Source organism: Galleria mellonella, unplaced genomic scaffold (genome assembly GCF_026898425.1).
Source record: "Galleria mellonella isolate WM207_F2 unplaced genomic scaffold, CSIRO_AGI_GalMel_v1 utg78, whole genome shotgun sequence".
In the NCBI taxonomy this organism is placed as follows: Eukaryota; Metazoa; Arthropoda; class Insecta; order Lepidoptera; family Pyralidae; genus Galleria; species Galleria mellonella.
In genome coordinates this window covers 2096525-2119139 of record NW_026442151.1, presented here as the reverse complement: position 1 = coordinate 2119139, position 22615 = coordinate 2096525, and the positions used below count along the sequence as shown (strand labels likewise).

At 34.7% G+C, this 22615-nt stretch overlaps 1 protein-coding gene across 4 annotated transcripts in view; it reads right to left on the bottom strand.

Annotated features, from left to right (window-relative positions):
* The window catches only part of LOC113517374 (partitioning defective 3 homolog), a 65642-nt gene that overhangs the window by 5955 nt on the left and 37072 nt on the right, over positions 1–22615 (bottom strand). For 3 of the 4 annotated variants that reach the window (XM_052901387.1, XM_052901386.1, XM_052901389.1), the window contains exons 2-19: positions 16774–16977; positions 12893–13048; positions 11658–11845; positions 11158–11280; positions 10651–10742; positions 9943–10124; positions 8963–9145; positions 7589–7834; positions 7103–7278; positions 5676–5827; positions 4852–5326; positions 4365–4525; positions 3573–3695; positions 3357–3480; positions 2539–2682; positions 2038–2170; positions 1111–1178; positions 461–547 (exon numbers count right to left, since the gene is read on the bottom strand). In XM_052901387.1, the coding sequence (XP_052757347.1) occupies positions 461–547; positions 1111–1178; positions 2038–2170; positions 2539–2682; positions 3357–3480; positions 3573–3695; positions 4365–4525; positions 4852–5326; positions 5676–5827; positions 7103–7278; positions 7589–7834; positions 8963–9145; positions 9943–10124; positions 10651–10742; positions 11158–11280; positions 11658–11845; positions 12893–13048; positions 16774–16977 (3017 nt within the window). Of the gene's footprint in view, positions 1–460; positions 548–1110; positions 1179–2037; positions 2171–2538; positions 2683–3356; positions 3481–3572; positions 3696–4364; positions 4526–4851; positions 5327–5675; positions 5828–7102; positions 7279–7588; positions 7835–8962; positions 9146–9942; positions 10125–10650; positions 10743–11157; positions 11281–11657; positions 11846–12892; positions 13049–16773; positions 16978–18336; positions 18597–22615 lie in introns of those variants that run through there. The other variant, XM_052901388.1, reaches the window with a different exon arrangement.

The following is a 22615-nucleotide window of genomic DNA, read 5'->3' as shown; positions in this document are numbered from 1 at the left end:
ACCCTTACTAATTTTACAAAAAAAAATATTTCTTTTTTGTGCAAAGAATTTTTAAATTATTTATTACAATTTCAGATTCAATGATTACTAAACCCACTAATATTTGTATTGTAATAAATGTTAAAATTCATAAAGATGTTCGAATGTTTGTCACTCAATCACACACGGATAGACTGTTTCGGATAGATAGTAGATAATAATTAGGACAGGTAATTGAAGATAGTGACAGTGAATGTAGTTATCTTTTCTATTATTTTAGGTGATGTGGCTGTTTTCAGCATTATCATCCTCATATCAGTCGTTAACTGTCCATTGTTGAACGAACGCCGCTTCCCCCCCCCCCCCCCCCCCCCCCCCCATCGATTGTATAAGCAATAAGTTTTCTGCATAATTAGCCCCGCATTCACACAGACAGATGCGTGTATTAAAATTAGTAATAATAACTTGATCATATATTCACCTCTCCTCGACCGCTTTCTCCCTCTGCGCGCGCACCTGCCGCCTCATCTGGCCGATCTGCACTTCGCTCAACTTCTCACGTCGCGCGCTAATATAACCAACAATAAATTATTTACATAAAACTATTAATATAAAGGTACTACATGACTACGAAATAATAACAAGATTCATAAATATATATCAAATAATATTATATTTGTAAAAAAATTTAAAGTTGTTTGTTACTTAACTTTTTTAACAGCTGGATTGATTTTTTTTTTATTAAAAGGCACACTGATGCTTTATATCTTTACTTAATACATAGGACTCTTTTTATATTAATACCTGATATGCAATTAAAATAAATACATAGGAGGAGAATTTGCGATAATACCGAAAACGGAATAGGTAAGTACCTACGTCATGTTATTAAATTTAAATATAGTCGAAGAACCAGTAGGAACTTACACATTTAATGAAATAAAAATATTATGTAATAGTTATTTTCATAGCATATTTCTTTTATTTTAATTATTTTCAGGTAATAATCATACTTCACTATAATTAAATTATAAAATTATTATAAATTATGTATTATTATTAAAATATAATTAAACACGTTAGTAATTTTAATAATAAAATAAAACTTAAATTTTTTTACAAAAAACTTACTTAAGATTTTGTTGTATTTCATCATAATTGACGTAATGACCAGTGGGGCCCCAAGCGCTGTCCATCGCCTGCAAAATAATGAACATGAGTATATAGAATCCTTTGTAAACTGTATAAAACATATTAGCCTTAGATTACGCCACTTAATTCTACATGTATAATTTGCTTTTAATAAAACTTGAAGAATATAATAAAATGCACCCGATTTGCATGCTAACCGGGAACTGAAAGCAGGCAACGCGGGTGCTTTTTATCATATTTTCGCTCATCTTTTCGTCTTTCATTTAAATGAGTTTCATTAAACAGTTTTAAATATGCACAATTCAGCGACGGGATCTTAGGCTATATAGAAATTAACAACGGCACCAACCAGTCAATTGGTCAAGAATAAAATTGGGATCGCCAGTTAATGGGCCATAACCAGTGTTACGAACATCGTAACACTAAAAATAGAATCTTCACAATGCCTTGAGATCTGTGGGTGATTTTTATGTTGTAATCAAGCAACTAATCATGATAATTTTACATGACTGTGTTATATATACAATATATATGTATGTTTTCAGGGTTCATGCATGTACCTGAGTTTCTTTATTCGACCATAAATTCTAAATGCCTGATCATGTTTAGATGTATGAGGTATTGTTAGAATCATTACATCATCCCGAGTGGCACTGATTGTAATTTTTAGTTAAAGTTTTAAATAATCAGTCAGAAATATTAAAAAATTACTAAATTGTTTTTGAATACTGACAGATAAATGCGACGTTGCCACACTTCGATTATGAACGCTCTTAATTTTTTAACTAAGCACTGAGATACAGGCTCAGCCTAGTTCGGTGGCTAGTAGATGTAACTAGGTGTGAATTGTTATTAAATAAAGAATTATCAATTATCTTAATTTAAATTATAAAACTTGTATATGACCTTGTGCTCGGAGGGCGCAGTGCGTGCGGGTGGTGAGCGGTATGGCGGCGCGGTGCGGGACGACTTGTGGCTGCGGTCGCCGCTGCCGCTGCTCTGTCGCGAGTGCGTCACCTCAATGCCTGCCGCGCCAATCCTGTCGGTGTGAACACACATTACTATCAGTAAGTAACAAATATAGTCCAACGCCTTTGACATGTCCCAAATTGTTGTCTAGACATGTCCGCTGGGCTATTGATAAAAGAGATTTTTTTACCCTGTGCTTTACCCTTTACACTAATCGGCTGATGAAATACACATTTAACGCAAGTAATGTCAAACAAAAAAATTACAGAAACTTTTAAATATTTTAATTAATTTGTTTAAATATTGCACAAGATTTATATAGCCTAGGTTATCACCAAGATAGTATTTTTAAAAAGTAATATCATATATAAATTGAGTATAGAACAAAGTTGGTGATGAAAATGTACTGCTGGTATAGAATAAAACTTTTTTTTATACCTGTCCTCGTCCATCCTATCTATACGTTCGGCCCGGTGTCGTTCTCTATCGAGCGCATCGCGCGACAACGACTTCTCGGACGCACGACCCGGCGCCGTCCGCCCGTACATCTCCGGCTCTGGCTTATTGTGAGGCTTGCCGATCCTAATATCGAAACATGTCACTTAAAGAATTTATCCACATTGAATGTTCTGATGTTGTTCTTTCTAGTTATTTGTACAATTTACTAAAGAATTTTAAAGTAAAACTAGCATCAAAGCGTCTCATGTTTGCTTTTTTTACGTCACGAACTTGGCAAACATGTATACAGCTCGTCTGATCGTAAATGATGCTTATTATTACTGTAACCTTTTAAAAGATACAATAAAGAGTATCTATCTATTTAATTGAGAAATAACAATTATATCGTAATTTCTTGATGATGATTCTGAAATTACTTCGATATAATGGTCGCTGTTCTTTTTATGGAGGATGACATAAAAAAAACAGCGGGAAAGTTGTGGTATAGATTAACGAAAGATAGAGAAAAGTGGAAGGATCTTAAGAAGGCCTATGTCAAAGGATAAGCTGGAAAAGTTGATTAGAATTGTAGTTTTAAATGTTTGTAAAATGTAATACTTTCAGCAATAAAGGCTTATTATTATTATTAATTTCTTGATGCTAAATATCCATTATTATTATTTTTTGTTAAAAATTAGTAAGGTTTTTCGATGATAGTATGGAAATTACTTAAACATATATTTATATCTCATTTTGATTGTTCCATTTTTTTTATTTAGGATGACTTGTGCATAAAATACATAAACTGAATTTAGTACCTGAACATAGTTGATAGAGCCTTAAATAGAGATGGCTTTTTAGTTGACAGTGATGACTGTTGCGGCGATCCTCTGATAATTCCTTCAGGACCAGTGTTATCGTCTGTTAGCCAATGCTTTAACGCTGCGAAATTAAGTATTTTTTCATATAAATAATTTGGAATTTAAAATAAAGTAAATAAAATAATTTTATATCATTAATTTTAAATAACTCACGTGGGTGCGCTCGCGCATATATTGGTTCGTTCCGCGGATTTCTTTGGTTTTCCTGTATGGCCGTTTGTAACGATTCTAAACTTGATGATTTTCGCATACCCAAAGATGGACCAACTTGCATTGCTGAAATAAGAGACAGAGTTTAGTATTTTTTGTGTAATTTAGTTATATAAAAAAATTATACATTTTACTTAAACGTTATATACTTTATTAACATATTCTAAATATTTATTATAAGAATTTACATGTTTTTCATTTAAATCTGACTGGTAGTTTCAAAGAGTAGCGCTTTTAAAAAAAAAACTCGTTTTATTATATTAGTACAGGTAATTCTATGTCCTACTGTACTTTAGCTTATGGTGGAGGGATTAGCAGCAGCACCAAAAACCAAACTGCGGTTGCCAATCCGCCTGCCAAGCGTGGCAACTACTGACAAAACCCACTTATGGAGGAGGCTATGTTCAGCGGTGAACAGTTAATAGCTGATACAACAACAACAACTGTATTTTCATATCTATCTATCCTATTTAAGAGCTGCGTTCTTGTCGGTGGAGCTCTTGCCACTCACTACGATTTTCAGGGAGTCTGTTCACCTTTTGATACGACACGACACCAACTCCTTTCTTGATCTGCCTGATGTAACTATGTCTCGGTCTCCCTCTCCCCCTCCTTCCTTCTATTATAATGTTCATAAGTTCGTCGTGTCGTATCAAGTGTCCTAACATTTTTCCCCTTCTGTCCTCAATAGTTCTAATAATATTAGTATTTTCATACAGTGGTGCAGAAACTCACAGTTGATGGCCTTGATCTCTCTGATCTTCTTGTATGTGCCGGTCTGCTTGGCGTCGAGCGCGGCGTGTCGCTTCTCTGACATGGACCGTCGCCCGACCGCGTCCCGGCTGAACGCGCCGCCTGTGCCGCTCTCGCTACCAGACTCGCCGCCGGTGCCTGCCCTGTGTGCACGTATGTCACGGTTTAACATCTTAACATAATTAAAGTCCTGCCACACGTCATAAAAAACCATGTAATGGTTTCCGCGGTCTCTTAGCAACTTTTTAAATGTTTTTAGCATACATATATTAAATAAATAAATAAGACATTAGACTACATAAATTACATTAATCTACTAATTGGTGTCGATTCTTGTATATAATTCTATAGATCAATCTACCCTATTCACAAATTTTAGGGTATATCAATATACCCTAAAATTTGTGAATAGTGGTGCTGTTTACGGTAAACAACTTTAATAAAACTTATTAGCCTAACAGCTTGTTACCTGGTAGTAGCGTAGTCTTCCTCGAGTATGACATTGTGATGCGCAGGTGGCGATCTCGCTACGTGGCCCGTCGCCATATAGTAACTCTCATTCCGAAGTCCCGTCAACCTGTCGATCACAGGATTCCACCCGTCTAATCTGCTCCACTCGAAGCTATCTCTTTTAGTATCATGCGGAACGTTATCTCTGTCCCTTTCTAAATAACCCTTGCTGTCATCCGACTGGTTCGATACCCAACTCGTGTTGTTGTTTATGGTCACAATAGTAGCATGCTTGCCGCTTCTGCCATCGTGGATGTCGTGCCCTTCTTTCTGGTCATACTTCTGGTTGTAGTCTATGGTTCTGTTATCTTTCTCGCTATTAGAGTTGTATATGACTGTGTTGAAGTTTTGCGAGCTGTTGTCGATAGAGTTGTTTGATTCATTCCCGTTGGGCGGTGTGTCGTCTTTCCATCTAGCCAAGCTGTCCATACTGTCTGATGGACAAATATACAAATATGGTTTACTGACATTTTTGGTGCAATTTAAATAGGTCGTTTAATATGCTCAAGCAAATACGTAGGCTAAAGATAGTATCGATGGTTTTGTTAATAAAAATCGTACTTAGAAATATAAAAACCAAAGCAGAATTTAAAAATTTTTTTAGAAGGAATTTCATACCAAGTTGTCTTACTCAACAGTTGAAAGGATTTAATTGAAATTTGGTACGCAAAATTGACGTCCTGGATCGATACAGAATTATAATATTTTTCATTATTACTTTAATAAAAAATCAATTAAGGTATATATACATAGTAGTAAAGCTAGTGAGTGAATGCAACGTACCAGTCCGCCTGGCGACGGTGAGTGAGATGTTGCCGTGAACATGCGGCCGCGCGTGCAGCAAGGCACGGCGCAGCGTCTCCATGGCTTCAGCGTTCGACTGCCCCACCAGCGACACGCCGTTGACGCTCAGCAGTTGGTCGTTCGTGTGGAGCCTGCCGTAATAGAACACATAATATTAACACAGTCGGGAGGGAGGATCTACCAGTAATTGGGGACTATTAACAACATTGCTAACGGTATCAGACCAAGGGGGAAGTGATTATTAGTAATGTGGGCTACCCAGTCCCATTGCTAGAAACGACCTCCACGTGGTCCCCCTGGAAACCATCATGCTAAATTCCAGGTGTATTCATCACGATGGGACAATTAACCTACCTATTCATTTTCATCTATTTTCCCTCACTGGTACCCCACCAGCGTATACCGATAACGTACGATAAAGACAAGGTTACCATTCCATTATCACTCATTAAAAAGTCAATCTTTCTTAACAGTCGTCTAACTTCTACATCACTAATTGTCATGTAATTACATGAACGACTTGAAATGTATTGAATCACTGCACAACGGAAGGAATAATTATGATCGTCAAATAATAATATAATTAATTACAATAAAGCTATCAAATTCGACGATTCCGAGTCAGGCCAATTTAGAAAAGTATTTTTTCTAAATTGACTCAGCCTGATTGTTCTAAGTTACAATTTCATTATAGATGCCATCAAAGGTATCTATTTTTAAAGAAATACCTATATAAAAATTTCTATAACATGAAATATTATATCTAATAGGAGTCTTCATAATCATTATTAATCTGATTCATTTTTAAACGTCTTCTAATATACATATACCTAAATTGACTTATTGATGAATAACAGCTATTTCGAGGTAAAGCAACTTCACAATTGTTAATGACATTTTTATCGAGTAATACAATAACTAATTAGATTTTGAAGAGTTCTGTTTTTTTTTATACAACTTAGAATGGCAAACAAGCTGACGGTCCACTTGATAGAAAGTGGTAACCGTCGCCTATAGACATGAGCGGTATCATAGACATAACAGAGTATACTGTTTCGCCCATGATAGCCCCCATGCGTTGCCATTTCTGAGGACTCAGATGTTATTCCTCTGTACCCTGTAAATTCACGCCATATCCCACCCTTCAAACCGAAACACAGCCATGCAAACAACTACTTCACGGTAAAAACACGAATGGGACAGAGGTACCCAAGCAATCGACTTTTGTACAAAGTCTCCCTCTGTTTCCTTACATTTCTCGTATATAATTTTTTTTTTAATTATTATCCTCTGTCTACCTACTACTTGCAAGCATAAACAAAATTTTGTATTTAATATAATTTTGATGTAAATTAATCACGATATTGCTTTAACAAGTAGTAATATTCTTAAAGTTATACCCTTACCTTCCATCTCTGGATGCAGCACCTCCATGTAGCACCGACTTGATAAAAATACCCAGATCTTGAGGATCGTTACCAACAGTCACCTTGCCTTTCACGCTAATACCTAATCCAGCTTTTTCGGAATCGTGAACTGGAATATCTAGCCTGAGGATCAGTCTATTTCGTAGTCCTAGTATCTGAAAACAAATATATTAAAATATTATTTTTTACTATTTGATTAAAAACGTTTTTAAAAATTACTAGATTCAGAAAATATTATAAACAGTTTTTGGATGGACATTGGATGTCGAATCGCCAATTTGAGTGCAGTAAACAATTTCTCTACTGTTCTACTGGAAAGATTCAGTTCCACGCTCGAATATCCCAAATTCAAACGCAAAAAAAGGTTTAGAAAAATCATAGCTTGTGTGATGAACCTAATGCAAGAATAATAAAGAAATATATTATGTTGTCGTTACAAAAATAGATATTAAAAAAGTCACTTACAGAATTAGTGGAAGTATTCAATGCGTCCTGTGAATGTGACGTTACGTCCCCATTCTGTTGTCTCAGAAGGTCATCTTTGGAGGAGCTTTTTGGTATTCTGCCTCGCATCGAGCTATTGTTCTGGTTGATTGCGTTCACAATACTCGACACCCGCCCATTCTCCATGCCGACCTCTTTTGATATACTGTTTGGAGAACCGATAGCTTTTTCTGTATACTTCGCGGGACTTTGCTGAGGTTCCATCCTCTGGAAAATAACGTCATGATTATTATTACCTAGAGACTAGTCAAAATCTCATGTCAATTCCATATCTTACATATTTTGTATTTATCTAATAGCGCTGCATTGCTTTTATAATGTTACTTTGTCTAAATATAAGTATAGGGGAAAAAGCAACCATAGGTACGCCATTAACCATAATATCTTTTCAAATGAAAACACTTGTATTATTTTTATAACCTATAAGGTTTTTTTATGCAACTTAGAATGGCAAACAAGTTGAAGGCCCACCTGATGATGATAAGTGGTAATCGTCGCCTATAGACATGAGCAGTACCATGGACATAACAGAATATACTATCTCAAGATACCCCCATGCGTTGCCATTCCTGAGGACTCAGATATTAACCCTGTATCTATACCCTGTAAATTCACTGCGATATCCATACCTTCAAACTGACACACAGCTATGCAAACACAACTGCTTACGATTAGTTGGTTGTTGTTTAGGTTAGTACAATTGCTCATCCTTAATTATCTCTGTATGTGTAAATATTTATGGTATTTTTTAAAAGGTTATAATTCATCTTTAGAAGTAGTATTCTCATATATAAAGAAGAATTGCAACTCCAAATCTCCAACATCAATAACAGTACATCTAAAGGATCAGACGTATTTAAAAAGGAATACGGTAGGCACCAAATAATATTAACATGTGCTGCCCACAAATAATATAATATAGCCCGAAGAATAATTAAGCTAGAAACGGTTATGGGCTGGTCACAAGCTCGAAATTCCGATAAGCAATGGGTAAAAAATGGTTCTTGTGTAGCGACCCCGTACAAACAAACGCAATGTAAAATGACCCCCCATTAGATGGATTAACAACCTCAAATGTAATGCATAGTCACTGGATGCACGTGACTCAGGACTGTTTTTTATAGTAATTTATGGATGAGGTTTATATTTAGCAGTAGACAAGCAAGTTAAACGCTGATATAATTATGATGTTCCCAGGATGCGAGTGGAGCCTTTAACTATGGCTTTAGCTAAGGCATATTTGGGAATACACATGCGCCTATTGTAAGGAACTATGCACCTCTTTGTAATCTTACAACAGACCAATGGGATCAGAACAAAAACAAGCTGGCGTACCTGCGCGTGCGGCCTGGCAGTAGGCGGCAGAGTACGCTCGACGACGATGTCGACGGTGGAGTCGGCGGGCGTGCCGCGCAGCAGCGCCACCAGCTGCTGCTGCGTCTTGCCGGCCACCGCCGCGCCGCCCACCGCCACCAGCCGGTCGCCCGCGCGCAGCCGCCCGTCCGACACCGCCGCGCCCTGCGTACACGCAACCATAGAAGTCAACCACACAATCCTCCAACGATAACAAGCTATACGAGGAGAAAGAGATTGTTAGTAATGGAGACTGAGAATCCCATTGCTAGCAATATACCCAACCAGGTCGACCTCCTCGCGGTTCTCCCTGGAAACTATCATGGTTAATTCCTGATGAATTCATCATGATGAGCTAACTGACCTGTTTTGATTCTCATCCATCACCCTTCACTGGTGCTCCGCCAGCGTATCCCGTTAGCGCAAGCAGGGTTACCATACCATTTTCACCCATCAAAAAAAACAATCTATACGAATAATATACAGCGGGAGAATTTGTTTGTATATAAATATACAAATTTAGTTTTTATATAAATATGCTATAATTTCTGGAACTACTTGTTAGATTTTTTTATTTTTGGCATTTAATAGTTCATCTCTTAAAGAAGATTATAGGCTATTTATGGCAGGATATGACGCCAAGCGAAGCCATGAGATATAGTATATATATCTTCTAGTCTTCAAGTTAGGATACCTTATGATATTAAGAACGCGGCAATGAATGTCTGAGAATAACCCAGAACACCCTTACCCGGACAAATAAAAAAAATGTATATTCCAAATTAACCCGACCTGGAATAAAAACTGAGACCTCGTTTACGCAATTCAAATATAAAATAAATGCCAATATTAAAAAGCTGCAAAGACTACACAAACTTCTCAATATATGTATATATTGAAAAGTTTGTGTACTGTGTGTGCCTTTTTACTGGATTATTCATAGAAACGTCGTCACTTGTTACCTTGGGCAATATAGTCTTTATATAGATGGGACAATGTCCACCGGTGGGGTTGTCCCTGGTGGTGATGGTGAAGCCGAGCCCCTTCTCGCCCTTGACGAGCGAGACGGCGATCCTCTCGGTGCCGGCTGACGGCGGCCCGCCCGGTACTTCTGGTCCGGACACCGCGCGCTCGCTGCTGCCCACTATTTTTTAAAACAAGTAAAACTGTTTGAAGATTTTATATTACAAAGTTAAAGACATGAAATTGGGAGGGAGGGGATTTTAAGTAATGGATATTAGTAGCCCCATTACGTTTAATATATTTATCAGATCAACTTCCACGGGGTCTTTTCTGACCTTAACTTATTCACTGGGAGTTCATGATAGGTCAATTGACCTGGCTTTAGCCTCACCTGTCATCACTGAATTCCCAATTAGCATAAACCACGAGCACAGAGTAACCATCCTATTATCGCCCTTTTAAAATGACATGTATCTTGTTTCATAGCTGTACGGACAAAAGCGTAAAAATATTTTTGTTCACGCTGTGTCCGACTTTAACGCTCCACATTTTATAAACAACGGCATTCGTTCATCTATTGACAACATTTCTTCCAAAAGTATCAGGCTCCATTTTTTAAATAAAATTAATTTTAGGGTCGCGGAATATACCTTCTGTATCGTAGTATTATCGGATATTCTATAATAATAAAATTGTATTGAACGCACCTTCAGGTAAGAGATCAAGCGGACGTTCTTGCACTGGATGCACACTAGCAATGTTGTTCACTCCTGACACCCACCGAAGCATATCTTCTACCCTGTAATTAGTTTAAATATAATTTTTTATCATACTTAAAAAAATTGTAAGTCTATTATTTTAACATTAGCATTATATATGTTACCTTAGTACAAGGGTCCTATATATTTTAAAAAGTTATTAAAAATGTTTAAAAAAGTTATTAAGTAAAAGAATGTATCAAATATTTCGAATTAGATATAGGTATACTCAAATATCTGACATCGGCAGAGCGACACAGGATCGTTTATGGTGAAATATGAGAAAGAATTATAGTCGATACTGGATGATGATGTCACGTTGTATTGATAATGATATTTAAAGGTTTAATATAAAGGGAAAAAGATGTATGGAATAGAATCGGAACGTTTGTGTCTATTTTACATATAGATCATAAATGTCAGACAATATGAAGATAGCTAGCAATATGATCACACCTGTGATTTTGGTGAGCATTCATCGGAGTATCCTGTCCTAAGGGATCTTTACGCGCATCCCGAGGTAGACTTTTGCTGCCGTAACTTTGTATCCGTTCAGCTGCATCTAACCATACACCACTCCTATAAACAGTCAAAATATTTTATGTAGGCTTAATAAAGTACCCTAAGAGTAATATGCATCTTTGTCATATTGTAAAATATTGTGTTCATATTGATAATCAAGAAAAAGAAAATTAAAATATAAATGTTGGTTTAATTTCAAGTTTTAATAATATAGGTATGTCTAAATTTATTGATAAACTACTCGAATGCATTGGGCACTGTTGTGACTTTTATAACATACTTAAATTACGTACACTAATACATATTTCGAAGCAAGTAAATAAAAAAAAAACCAAATTCCTCATTCACTAATAAAGAAAAATGTATCAAAGTGATATTACATATTAATTTATTTCCTAAAAATAGCTTAAGCTGTGTGAAACTATATTTCTTACCCGGGGCCAGAAAACTGCATTGATAAGCGGTTAGACTGCCTCTGGAAGTGTTGTCCTGGATGACCGTGTCTTTCGGGCATGGAGTCTGGGGGCCGACCATCTGTTAAGGGATGGACTTTCTGCGTTATTCGACTACTGTCATCTCTGCACACCACCGCCGCCGACCAACGCTTCGTTTGATCTGAAACCTGGAAATAAAATTCAAGGTTATGTATTAGCAATAAAAAAAAATCGAAAACCTCATTATTGAAATGGTAGCACTTTTCCAATATTTTGTAATACTTAAATGGTCTCTGATTCATTCCTTTCCCGTTGGTATCATAAGAGGCGACAAAAGAAAATTGTCGAGGGATAGGCAGCAGCGTCCCTCTTAAAAAATCTCCAAAGCCTAACTGCGGTTGCCTGTCAAGCGTGGCAACTATTAGCAAAATTCCCCAATGCCTATGTTCAGCAGTGGACAGTTCACGGCCGATATGATGATAATGAATGGCTTCTGATAAAGTACAAAAAGCTTATATTCTACAGTAAATATTATAAATTACTTTAAAACCCTTCTCGAAACGTCCTACTTTTGTAATACAGCTTCATAAACTGTAGGTTATAATGAATAATAATACCTCCTGTGTTAAACTTTAATAATATCTATTTGAGTAAAGAGATTTGAATTTAAATTGTAATGGTAAAATCGTTAAAAAATACTATAGATTAATTAAACAGTCTCAGTATGTATGAATGGGCAGTAAAACGACCGTTACTTAAAAGTGTTTACATATAAGTATGTATAGAAGTGCATACATATATCACTCAAGACCATGCATGACGTGGTTAATCCTTTTTCTACCAAAGAAACTGACTAGCTCGGCCTTGCCTATATTAATCATTCTTTTATTTACTCTACTGGCCGCAAGCAGCACCTGAGTGTTTTCATCACAATAATAAATAAATATAACTAGGTGTGTACTTTTTTATATTATGCATTTATATTTTTTATTCGTAGTTATTGGACAAGTAAATAATGAAATCTGAGCCAACATCAGAGGCTTTAGTGAAACGCAAACAGAGAAATACCTAAATAATAAATTAAACAATGCAAATAAATAACTACTTTTGTTTTCTCTAAAGGAACTTTTACAGGAAGTATATTTATCATTCTATAGTATTATACGTGTTCTATGTTTTCATGTACATCTCGGAAAATCCTTTTTTAGTGCTCCTAGAAGTCTGAAATGACTAACTGGTCTCTGTGATGGAAGAGTGTCTTGGTGCAGTGTCGGTTCGCTCCCTCGTCGAACTTGTAAGCCGTTGGCACCGTCCTCGAGGTCCGCCGCTCCGACCTCGACGCACGAGTCGGTGTTCGGGACTCGCATACTGCCTCCCACGCCACCGCCACCCTGTAAACGAATAAAAAGTTTTTATCATTAAATTGAAATTACATTTTTACCAACAGGCGACATTTTCTATCATGTCCCACAAAAGTATGGAATAAACTACGTGCAACGTTATTACAAAACTAATCCTATATGGGGTTCTTCAAGAAGACAATTTATACTTTTTATAACTCCGATATGCGGTTATCACTTACCATCGGACTAGCCATATGCTCTTTTGTCACCGTTTCATGACAAACTTTTTTATCTTACAATATAACAAAATTGTAACAATGTACATGGGAGATATTTCAGAAAAAAAAATATATCAAGTGTCTTAATTAGAGCAACAAAAGTCAAAATAATAATTTATATAAATCTTGTTGTCAGTATATATGTTTGTTTCGGCATCAGACAAAAATTACCGCACCAAATTGGATACGGTTTTCACAGTTGTGTCCTTATCTAATTTTTAATATAATTTGAATATGTTTTATCTGTATGCCATCTTTCATATATATACACATACATACATATATGTATATAATTTTCAAATGTATATAATACGATACAATACAGTACAATATAAAACACCCCGTGTTTTTACATATAGAAATTTTATTCTAATTTACGCAAGCAAGGCTATAGTTTTGAGATAGCATACGAGTATATGCGCAATAAGATTTCACAGGGCAGTGCCGACCTATGAGCTTAATAAGAACCTACCTACTTAATGCGGACTTCGAGGGCAGTGTACGATCGACAGAGTACTGGCATAATCTGTAATCCTGTTAGCCTACTTTAAGCTTGTTCATTATAGACTAGATATCGCGTACAAGCTAGGCATGCGCCATAATCATTACAAATTGCTATCACAGACGTCTGCGCCCTGCCATCTGCCTATATTGAAATCGGATATCTACAATATTATTCAGCAAGTAACATTATTCACCTACACTAAAATAAAATAAAAATGTTTATATTGTTATGTTTATATCTACCTACCTATTTAGTAAAGTTCCCAAAATGGGCAATCGCGACACCCATCACAACGGTGACTGGCTCGTTTAGCTAAACGCATGCCATTTTTTTTTTATATAATTAAGAATGGCAAAGTAACTAACAGGCCACTTGATAGAAATTGATAATTATTATGTATAAACATGTATAGCATCAGATATCGCTAAATACATTGTGATGCTCATACTGTGATATAGTCATTCCCTGATAAGTTAATATTCATAACAAAATAATTCCAATTTGGAGATTACAAATTTCATTTATATAGACCAATTTACACATTTATATACACCATAGACTTAAAAAACTAAACATATTTTGCTAATCCGGCTTAACCGAAAGCTAGGTAGGTACCGACTGCTTTAGTCACAGACTAAATATTATTAAGTATGTGTCAATAGCATTAAATAATCTTTGTCACTATTAATTTAGGATATGACGGTAGGTATACTACCTAGTCCAACTACCGTCACGACTTAAATCATCAGTTATTTGATTACCAATATAGGTAATCTACTCATGTACTTTATAACAGTCAATTATAAAATTAACAAAGTACCCAACCCAGGTACTTTTATGTAAGTAACAGAAATTTAAATTTAGAACAATAACTTTGTCTTTAAAAGAACTATCAAAATTGACTCAGAAATAATAAAGACAAAATATAGGGAAATTGAAAATGTCCTCTTTTTAAAGTCGCCTATTGATTATATTTATTTATTTATTAGGTACTACTATTTAATTGTTATTAGTAATTAGTAAAAAATTACAGTCAACTTACCAAAAACGAAAAAGCCAATACGTGAGTATAAGACAAATTCAAATATTTATATGTGTACTTTAATTAAAAAAAGGTTGTAAATACATATCTTTAAATATACTTAATGTAAAATTAAATATAACAAACTAGTAGTTAGATCTTAAAGTTATACCTATATTGTAAAATCAATAACTATTTTTTATAAAGTTATTAGGAAATAAGTAACTAGATAACTAAATACTAGTATACTATCTACTAAATATATTAATTGTATGTACGAAATTCTAACAAATAGGTATGTAGTTTATTTAGTTAATAAAATACACAGTACACACTACTACTATACTATACTTGTACGAAGTTATATTAAAAATATCTAATAATTATCCCAGCCAATATTTAAACTTACTCTAAATTCTCTTTCACCAAAACAATTGGAGAAACACAATCCCATTGTATGTTTCCGATTAAACGTTGTTTTACGTCGGCTGTTAGACATAACTGGCACAACTTTGTGCAATTGGAAAACTTCATGAATATTTTACAATAAAACAAGAGTAAACAAGTTACAACACGATTTACGTTTCAATTATTTACATACGTTCCTTGTTTCAAAGATGAAATGCCGCGTTTTTCTTTTTTTTTTATTTATTTTACAGGCAAAGGACCATACTAACGCAGCTATATACTCGTAAGTTGCCTACTATAGTACGTCTGTTTACCTATGATCATTTTTTTAATCAAAAAAAAAATATTAACCCCACGACCTGCATTTTTCCGTGTGGTGCAGTCTTTCTTATAAGTATGGGTTCAACGTAGGAAAAGGTAGCTTTAATACTGGCCACAAAACTCTGACAGTAGTTTTCGTAAAGTGAAGTCAGTAAAAATTCATACGAAAAAGTATGGTAATTAAAAAAAAAATATTGTAAATTGAATAATGTCGTACTGTGAAGTTGAGAACATAAAATAAAATATTTATTTATTTTTTATATTTGCTTTTGATTTTCCCGCCAAAAAGTCCAGTTTATATATGTAGGGAGATTATATATATTATATATTTAACCTTTTGATTTATATTGTATTATTTAACAACAACAAAATACTACAAAATGGAAAAGGTGTATGAAGTATTAAAAGAAAGAGCTGTTGAAACCAATAATTCATACTATTCTTATTTTAAAACGTATGAAATGTAGTGTATGTTCATATTTACTTTTAACAAAAAATAACATTTGTACGAAATTTATGCAACCAATTCAATCTATTACGATACCTATATTTTGGATAGAGGAATATTGTATATAACACTAAATACTCTTTATTTTTATAGTGTTGGTTATAGTGGGGCCATGTGTTGTGTAGATTAAGGATATTACATCTCGTGCATCTCGTACGTTTCTATAGTTAGTCTATGGTATATCTACAAATATATTTTACCCTGCAACAAGTGGAATTTTCCTTTGCAAAAGAATCAACAGCATTAATCCCGACAAAAATAATATGGAACCAACATGACGGCAGACCCTATGATTTAGGGGGAGAAGGGATTGTTAGTATTGGAGATCTAACAGCCTCATTGCTAACAATATACCTATCAGGTCGACCTTCCCCCGTCCGTTCCCCCTGGAAACCATCTTGATTAATTCTTTATGAATTCATCCCTATAAGTCAGCTGAACTACTTTAATCCTCATCTACCATCTCTCACTGGTGCCCCGTCAGTGTATACCGATACCGCAGGCGGAGTTACCATTACATTGTCATCCATTAAAAAAACCCTATGAATTGCAAAAAAATTCAAGTAAATAAAAATTGACGAAGATATCGCAAAACATAGGAAACATCAAAAATAAAAGCGATTAAGAATCTTCTTATTTTCCAAACCCATACTATACCTAGAGATTGTTATTATTGAAACGGTTGCGAGAATGTGAAACAATAAGTACTATAATAATAAGTAGTCTAGTTACCCGAAACATGTCAGGTGAGGCGGTTCCGGCCGATGAACCACTAGCGCCATCTGCTTGAGCTGCTCTTGGCTGCGGCGCTTGGTTGGTGCACTCGGCTGTCAGGGTTTCCCGGTCGTCAGCAACGTCACGCACACGATCATCGGGGTCTAGGATACCGCCGGAACTGGCACGAAGTGCTCTTACACCCACCCATGTTTCTGGACCCTGGAAAGAAAAATAAAAACAAATTAAGAGAATGCAAAATAAATCGAGGCATTGGTGAGACACATCAATGTAATGAAAATGTCTCTTAACAATTGCATAAATCCAATAGAGAGAGAAATAGACTGAGAGAATTAAGCGCTATCTTTGCACAGTCTTCTATTTTCATTGACTTTTTTTTATAATACAGAAGCCAAACGAGCAATGCGGCTCACCTGATGGTAAGTGAATACCACCGCCCATAAGCACCCGCAACATCGAAAGAATTGCAAGTGTACTACGGTAAATTTAAAAAAAGAATATGCTCGCTCTCCAGACTCCCGTAATTTTTTCGGACAGTAGATATAGATCATCAAGATAGATAAGGCTTTACAAATTCGTAATAAATTATTATCCAGAATTACCATCAAAATTCCGGTACAACAAAATTAATGTAAAAAACAATGTCAATGAGAACATTTCATGTGACAATATCAATTTCATTCATCATATTAACGGAACAAAATACTGCAAAATTTAATGATGAGTTATGCGACCTATGTACCAACTATAAAACAACGAGCGAAAATATTCACATTGTTCACCGTTTTACGAATTTGTAGATATGCTTTTCTTATGCCACGAGGGTTTTATAATCAGGAACACAAAATGTTCCCACGCAGTATTTGCGACGCTCGTTCTATTCAATTGAGTTAGTGAATGCTTCATGTTCGTGTATTAGTGTTCTCCGGTTGTTTTGTCTGTTCATACGTTGGTATTGTGCGAATGTCGTCGTAATGGTATTCATTCACCACGTCAAAGTTGTTTTAAGCGCTCATTTATCGTCTCCGCATATAATTTAAAAGTAGAGGGCGACATCTTGCAAAAAAGTGTAATAGTCCTACTTTTAATTGACGATATTACCTATACGAATTAATAATAAAAATGCAACAATATGTTGCACGACGAATTAATCGAAATTAGATTCGCTTTAACTTTTGAATGATTTAAACAATATATTTTACACAGCAGATGGATCATAACAATTAGGATATCTTTATCGTGTGAAACATAACAACATGTGATAACCGCCTTATAAGCCCTACATAACTTACACTTGTTCTGATTTTTTTTGTAATGAATTAATATCGAATATACAATAGTAGAGTATTAGTAAAGGATAAAACAATGAGGATGAATTCAGATTTGTAACCACGATTGTTTTTAGGAGACGTTACTTGGTGATCAACCTGACGTGATATATTGTAAAAATATCTTCAAACGCCTGCCATCTCTTATGCTTCTAAGTGGAGGCACAGGTAATTTAAACCGAAATTGAATAAAATGTTCATGTTAGATATAGTAGTATACATAAGTAAGTACCCAAGTAACAGATCTGCGCTCTTTGGCAGCGGCTAAACGTGCCAGTTTCTTGAACCTGGGCGGTGGCACTGGCTTCTCCACCCTTGACTCTTGCATCATCCGGTGCCATTCGATATCACTCGCAAATATTCACTTCATGTTAACTTCACAATTATGTACATTGGCACAGCACTGACAGTTACGCAAACAGTGTAAGATCGATTTCACTAACTTTATATTTCAAAGCCGTGAAACGAATTCTACCACTAATATAATTCACACTCACTGTATTGCTGAAGGCAATTCTGGTATGAGATATTTACTGATCAAGAATGAAGCAAAGTATTTAGATCATGTCGGTGGTTTAGTGACGCGGATGAGACCTTGGCCTTCGCGCACCACTGACCAAATACAGTTTTGTGTTCACGTGCCCTGCACCAGATGCTACCAATATGGTTGTGATTTCAAATTTTAAATTGCTTAAAGTTTGGTTTCCTAGACTAACTGCCAATATACTCGTATGTAATGAAATACATAGATAAACTGTATGCAATTAATTGTGTTAAGTAAATTTTGTTTTTTAAAATACATTATTTTAATTTACTAGAATGAGTATTATGTAAATATATGTACTCATATATACGCGCAAAGATAATATGTACATTACAATAAAAAACTTATGACCTCTGAATAAAAATTTTCATCAAAGTAGTGACGTCAATCGTAACAAAAGTATTATTTTTTGGATGAACACAGGAATATACTCTATCAGTTAAAACAAGAATTATCAAAATCAATTCAGACTTAGTGAACATATGGTAAAACATTTTAAAAAATACAATCATATTAAGAACGTCCTCTTTCATAAAGCCTATCATCTCTTTATTGTACGAGTACGATGCAGAACGCATGGATAAACTGCATCAGTAAGAGTTCTGAGAATTTTCTCAGCATAACATGGTCAAGACCGCACGCGATATTATTGTACGAGAGCGATACAAAAAGTTATTTTCACGTTTACATCATCAACATGCATATTTCGTTATGGTCTACATAGAATTTCTGCACACAATACACTGCAGGCAATTTTATGTTTATTTTTTTACTTATCGTTTCGCTGTTCGATCCAATTTGGGCCAAATGGACAATGATAATACTATTAACACCTTTGAATTGTTATTTTAATGGAAGGACTAATATAGTAGAATATATATAATCCTCAGTATTTTTATCGTAGGTGGCAAATTCAAGAATGAAGCACATATACAATACAAGAGAAAAAAATAGCGTGTAGATAATAGTAAACTATATCCTTCTTTTATAAGAGACTCGTATCCAGCAATGACATGTTTATAATGAAAAGTTTATATGGTGATGATAATGAAGATAGATTATCTAATAGGTTTTACGTCAAACGTTTTCATAAACACAATAGTAATAGGTACCCATTCAATTAAAACAATAAAATAGTAACTAAGTACCTAATAACTATTGTTTTTTTTTCAAGATTAACATCAAACATGGTCTCTTCTTATTAACATATAGTCAATGTATGTGTCGTTTATTCATTACGTATTATCTAAGTGTACTAATTTGTCGATACCATTGGTGCCCAACCCCGTAAACGGTTTAAGCCAACGGAAATGCAAGCCTATATGGTTTGTCACGTGTAGCGAATATCAAACGACCTACATTGCGTCAATGGGGATTTGATAAAACAATAACTAAAATAGGAACAATATGGACAAAATATATTGAAGTTAGAAATGTGAATAAACTTTTATAGCCACAATGACGGTAAATACTAAGTGCGGATTGTTTTAATAGTTAGTATGTACAAAAATTTGATCATATCATGAATACACATATAACTACAATAACAGACAAACGATAACCATAAAAGATTCTTTATAGATATATCTCTGTAGTTTTTATTATTACTGTAATTGGAATGCAGACTCTACAAGTATTAGAGGTTAGATACCTGTTAAGAAAAAAGTATAGCACGTACTTATCACGTACATAATTTAATGCAATGTAATCAATCACTTTCTATTCTCTTTAATTGAAAAAGTAGGCATAAGTAACGTTTACCCAGTTCAGTAGCATAGATGTTGTTTTATTTGATTCTAGCACATGCATGGGACATGATGTGTTGTACATCACACAAAATCAATTTTTCTTGACAATCTAGTTATTTTCCTTCAACGACAATATTTCAATAAACTTTTATTTAAATTATTTTCAATCCAAACCTGCCCCGAGGCAAGACGCGAAATTGTTATGCAAATAGGTACACGCCGTTGCACTCATCGCATACATCAATGCTTTTACCCATTTAAGCAATAAATTGTTAGTCTAACAGTCGCGCTGTTTCGATTAAAAATGTATAGACATACACTAACTAATAGACAAGTAATAATAAATTAAAGCATAAATTCTTGAATATATGCGTGCTGAAGTGTAACTTCAGAAGCCATTCAGTTGTTTTACTTTCATAGTATATTTAATTATCTATGGTTATTTCGCAAAGAAATATATAGGTACTTAGTACACAGGATTTTTATTAGGCTGACAAGCCGGAACACATTAAAATTCTATATATTTTTAAACATGTACGTCTAGATGAAATACTAAATTAAAATCCAAAGTGAAATTGTTAAATCACAATACACAAGCCACTAGTTAAAAACACTGCATACGTTGTAACGATTCAATTTCATATAAGAATTACGAGGTCTTTGTAAAGTTTGCGTTAGAGAAACGCATTCGCGCGACGCCGCGGTACGAATCGAACTGAAGCCGGCGCTATTAGAAAGATCTCACAACAGAAATAAAAGCAAAGAGACCATCACTTATTCCATTTAAAAAAGAACTGCTTTATATGTGCGCTTGAACGAATATCATCGTAGTGAATAGAACTCATTTTTCTTATTTTGTAACCGCTAGTTACGGCTTTACACGTCAACTGCATTGAGATTTAAATTTAATTTGTATATTTTTCTAAATTACTTTAAATTATCACATCACTTGTAGTTCCAGATAAAATAAAATTTTAGAAATAAAAATAGAGCTATATGAAATATGTTCTCGTTATCCAACTTTCAATTTACTAAAAAGTTTTACAAAAACTTAACACAATAGCTATTTTATATCCTCTCCACTAATAAACTAAGTAGGAGAATATTTATAATTGTTTATGGTACTATTTTGTGAAATAAAACCTGTAAGTTTAAATGAGTCATTTTATATCCACGCTTGGAATAAAACAGTTTTATGGAGAGTTTTACGAAATGCTCTTAGGGGGAAAGAGATTGATAGTAATGGGGTCGAACTGTCCCTTTGTTAGCAATATACGCTATTAGGTCGACCTCCACGCGGTTCTCCTGGAAATTATCGTGGTTTATGTTGAATTTGTCACGATAGGCCAACATCTTCATCCTCACCTAATTATCCCGATACCAGTGTATGCCGATAGCGTAGGTGGACTCACTATTTAATTTTTACCCATTTTTAAATTGAAATTGTTTATTTTTATTTAAGAACAACAGTAATAACAGAAGAAGAACAAAAGAAGTATAAAAAGATAATGCGATCACTATTGTTCCCTTATTTATACTTAATCAGTTAATATTTGAACTTATAACCTAAAAATCATCATGATATATTACATATATTATACACGACACAGAATACAAGATATAATCTTAACCAGGTAATACTTATATTTAATTTAAGAAAATAAGTGATCACTAATTTTAATTGAAAAGTAATTCTAAACACAAGTTTCAAAACTTTTAGATTCTCTAAGAATTCAAGGGTTTTTTGACATACATACATTTTTGACATAATGTAGCAAATATTGTGGACAATTGTAAACTGTCATTAGATCATCGCCCATCGTATCGGTCCCGGCATAGAATAAGCCACTCCTTCCTTTTCCGTGGATGTCATAAGAGGCGACTAAGGGAGAGAGAGAGAGGTGGGCAGCACCGTTCCTCTTAAAACAACTCCAAAGCCTAACTGCGGTTGCCAATTTGCCTGCTAAACATGGCAACTACAGACAAAACCCCCCAAGGAGGAGGCTTATGTTTTGCAGTGGACAGTTAAAGGCTGATATTATGATGATGATGACTAGATCATAGCGTACGATCATAAATCCAAAAAAATTGTTGATAATGTCTTTGATTAGCGTGTATTTCAATTTTGTGAAAAGTAATCTATAAAAGAATTTGACTCAATTTAAAGGTCAAAGAGAGCGATAGCTCATAATAATTTAAAAAATCTGAATTAGCTAATT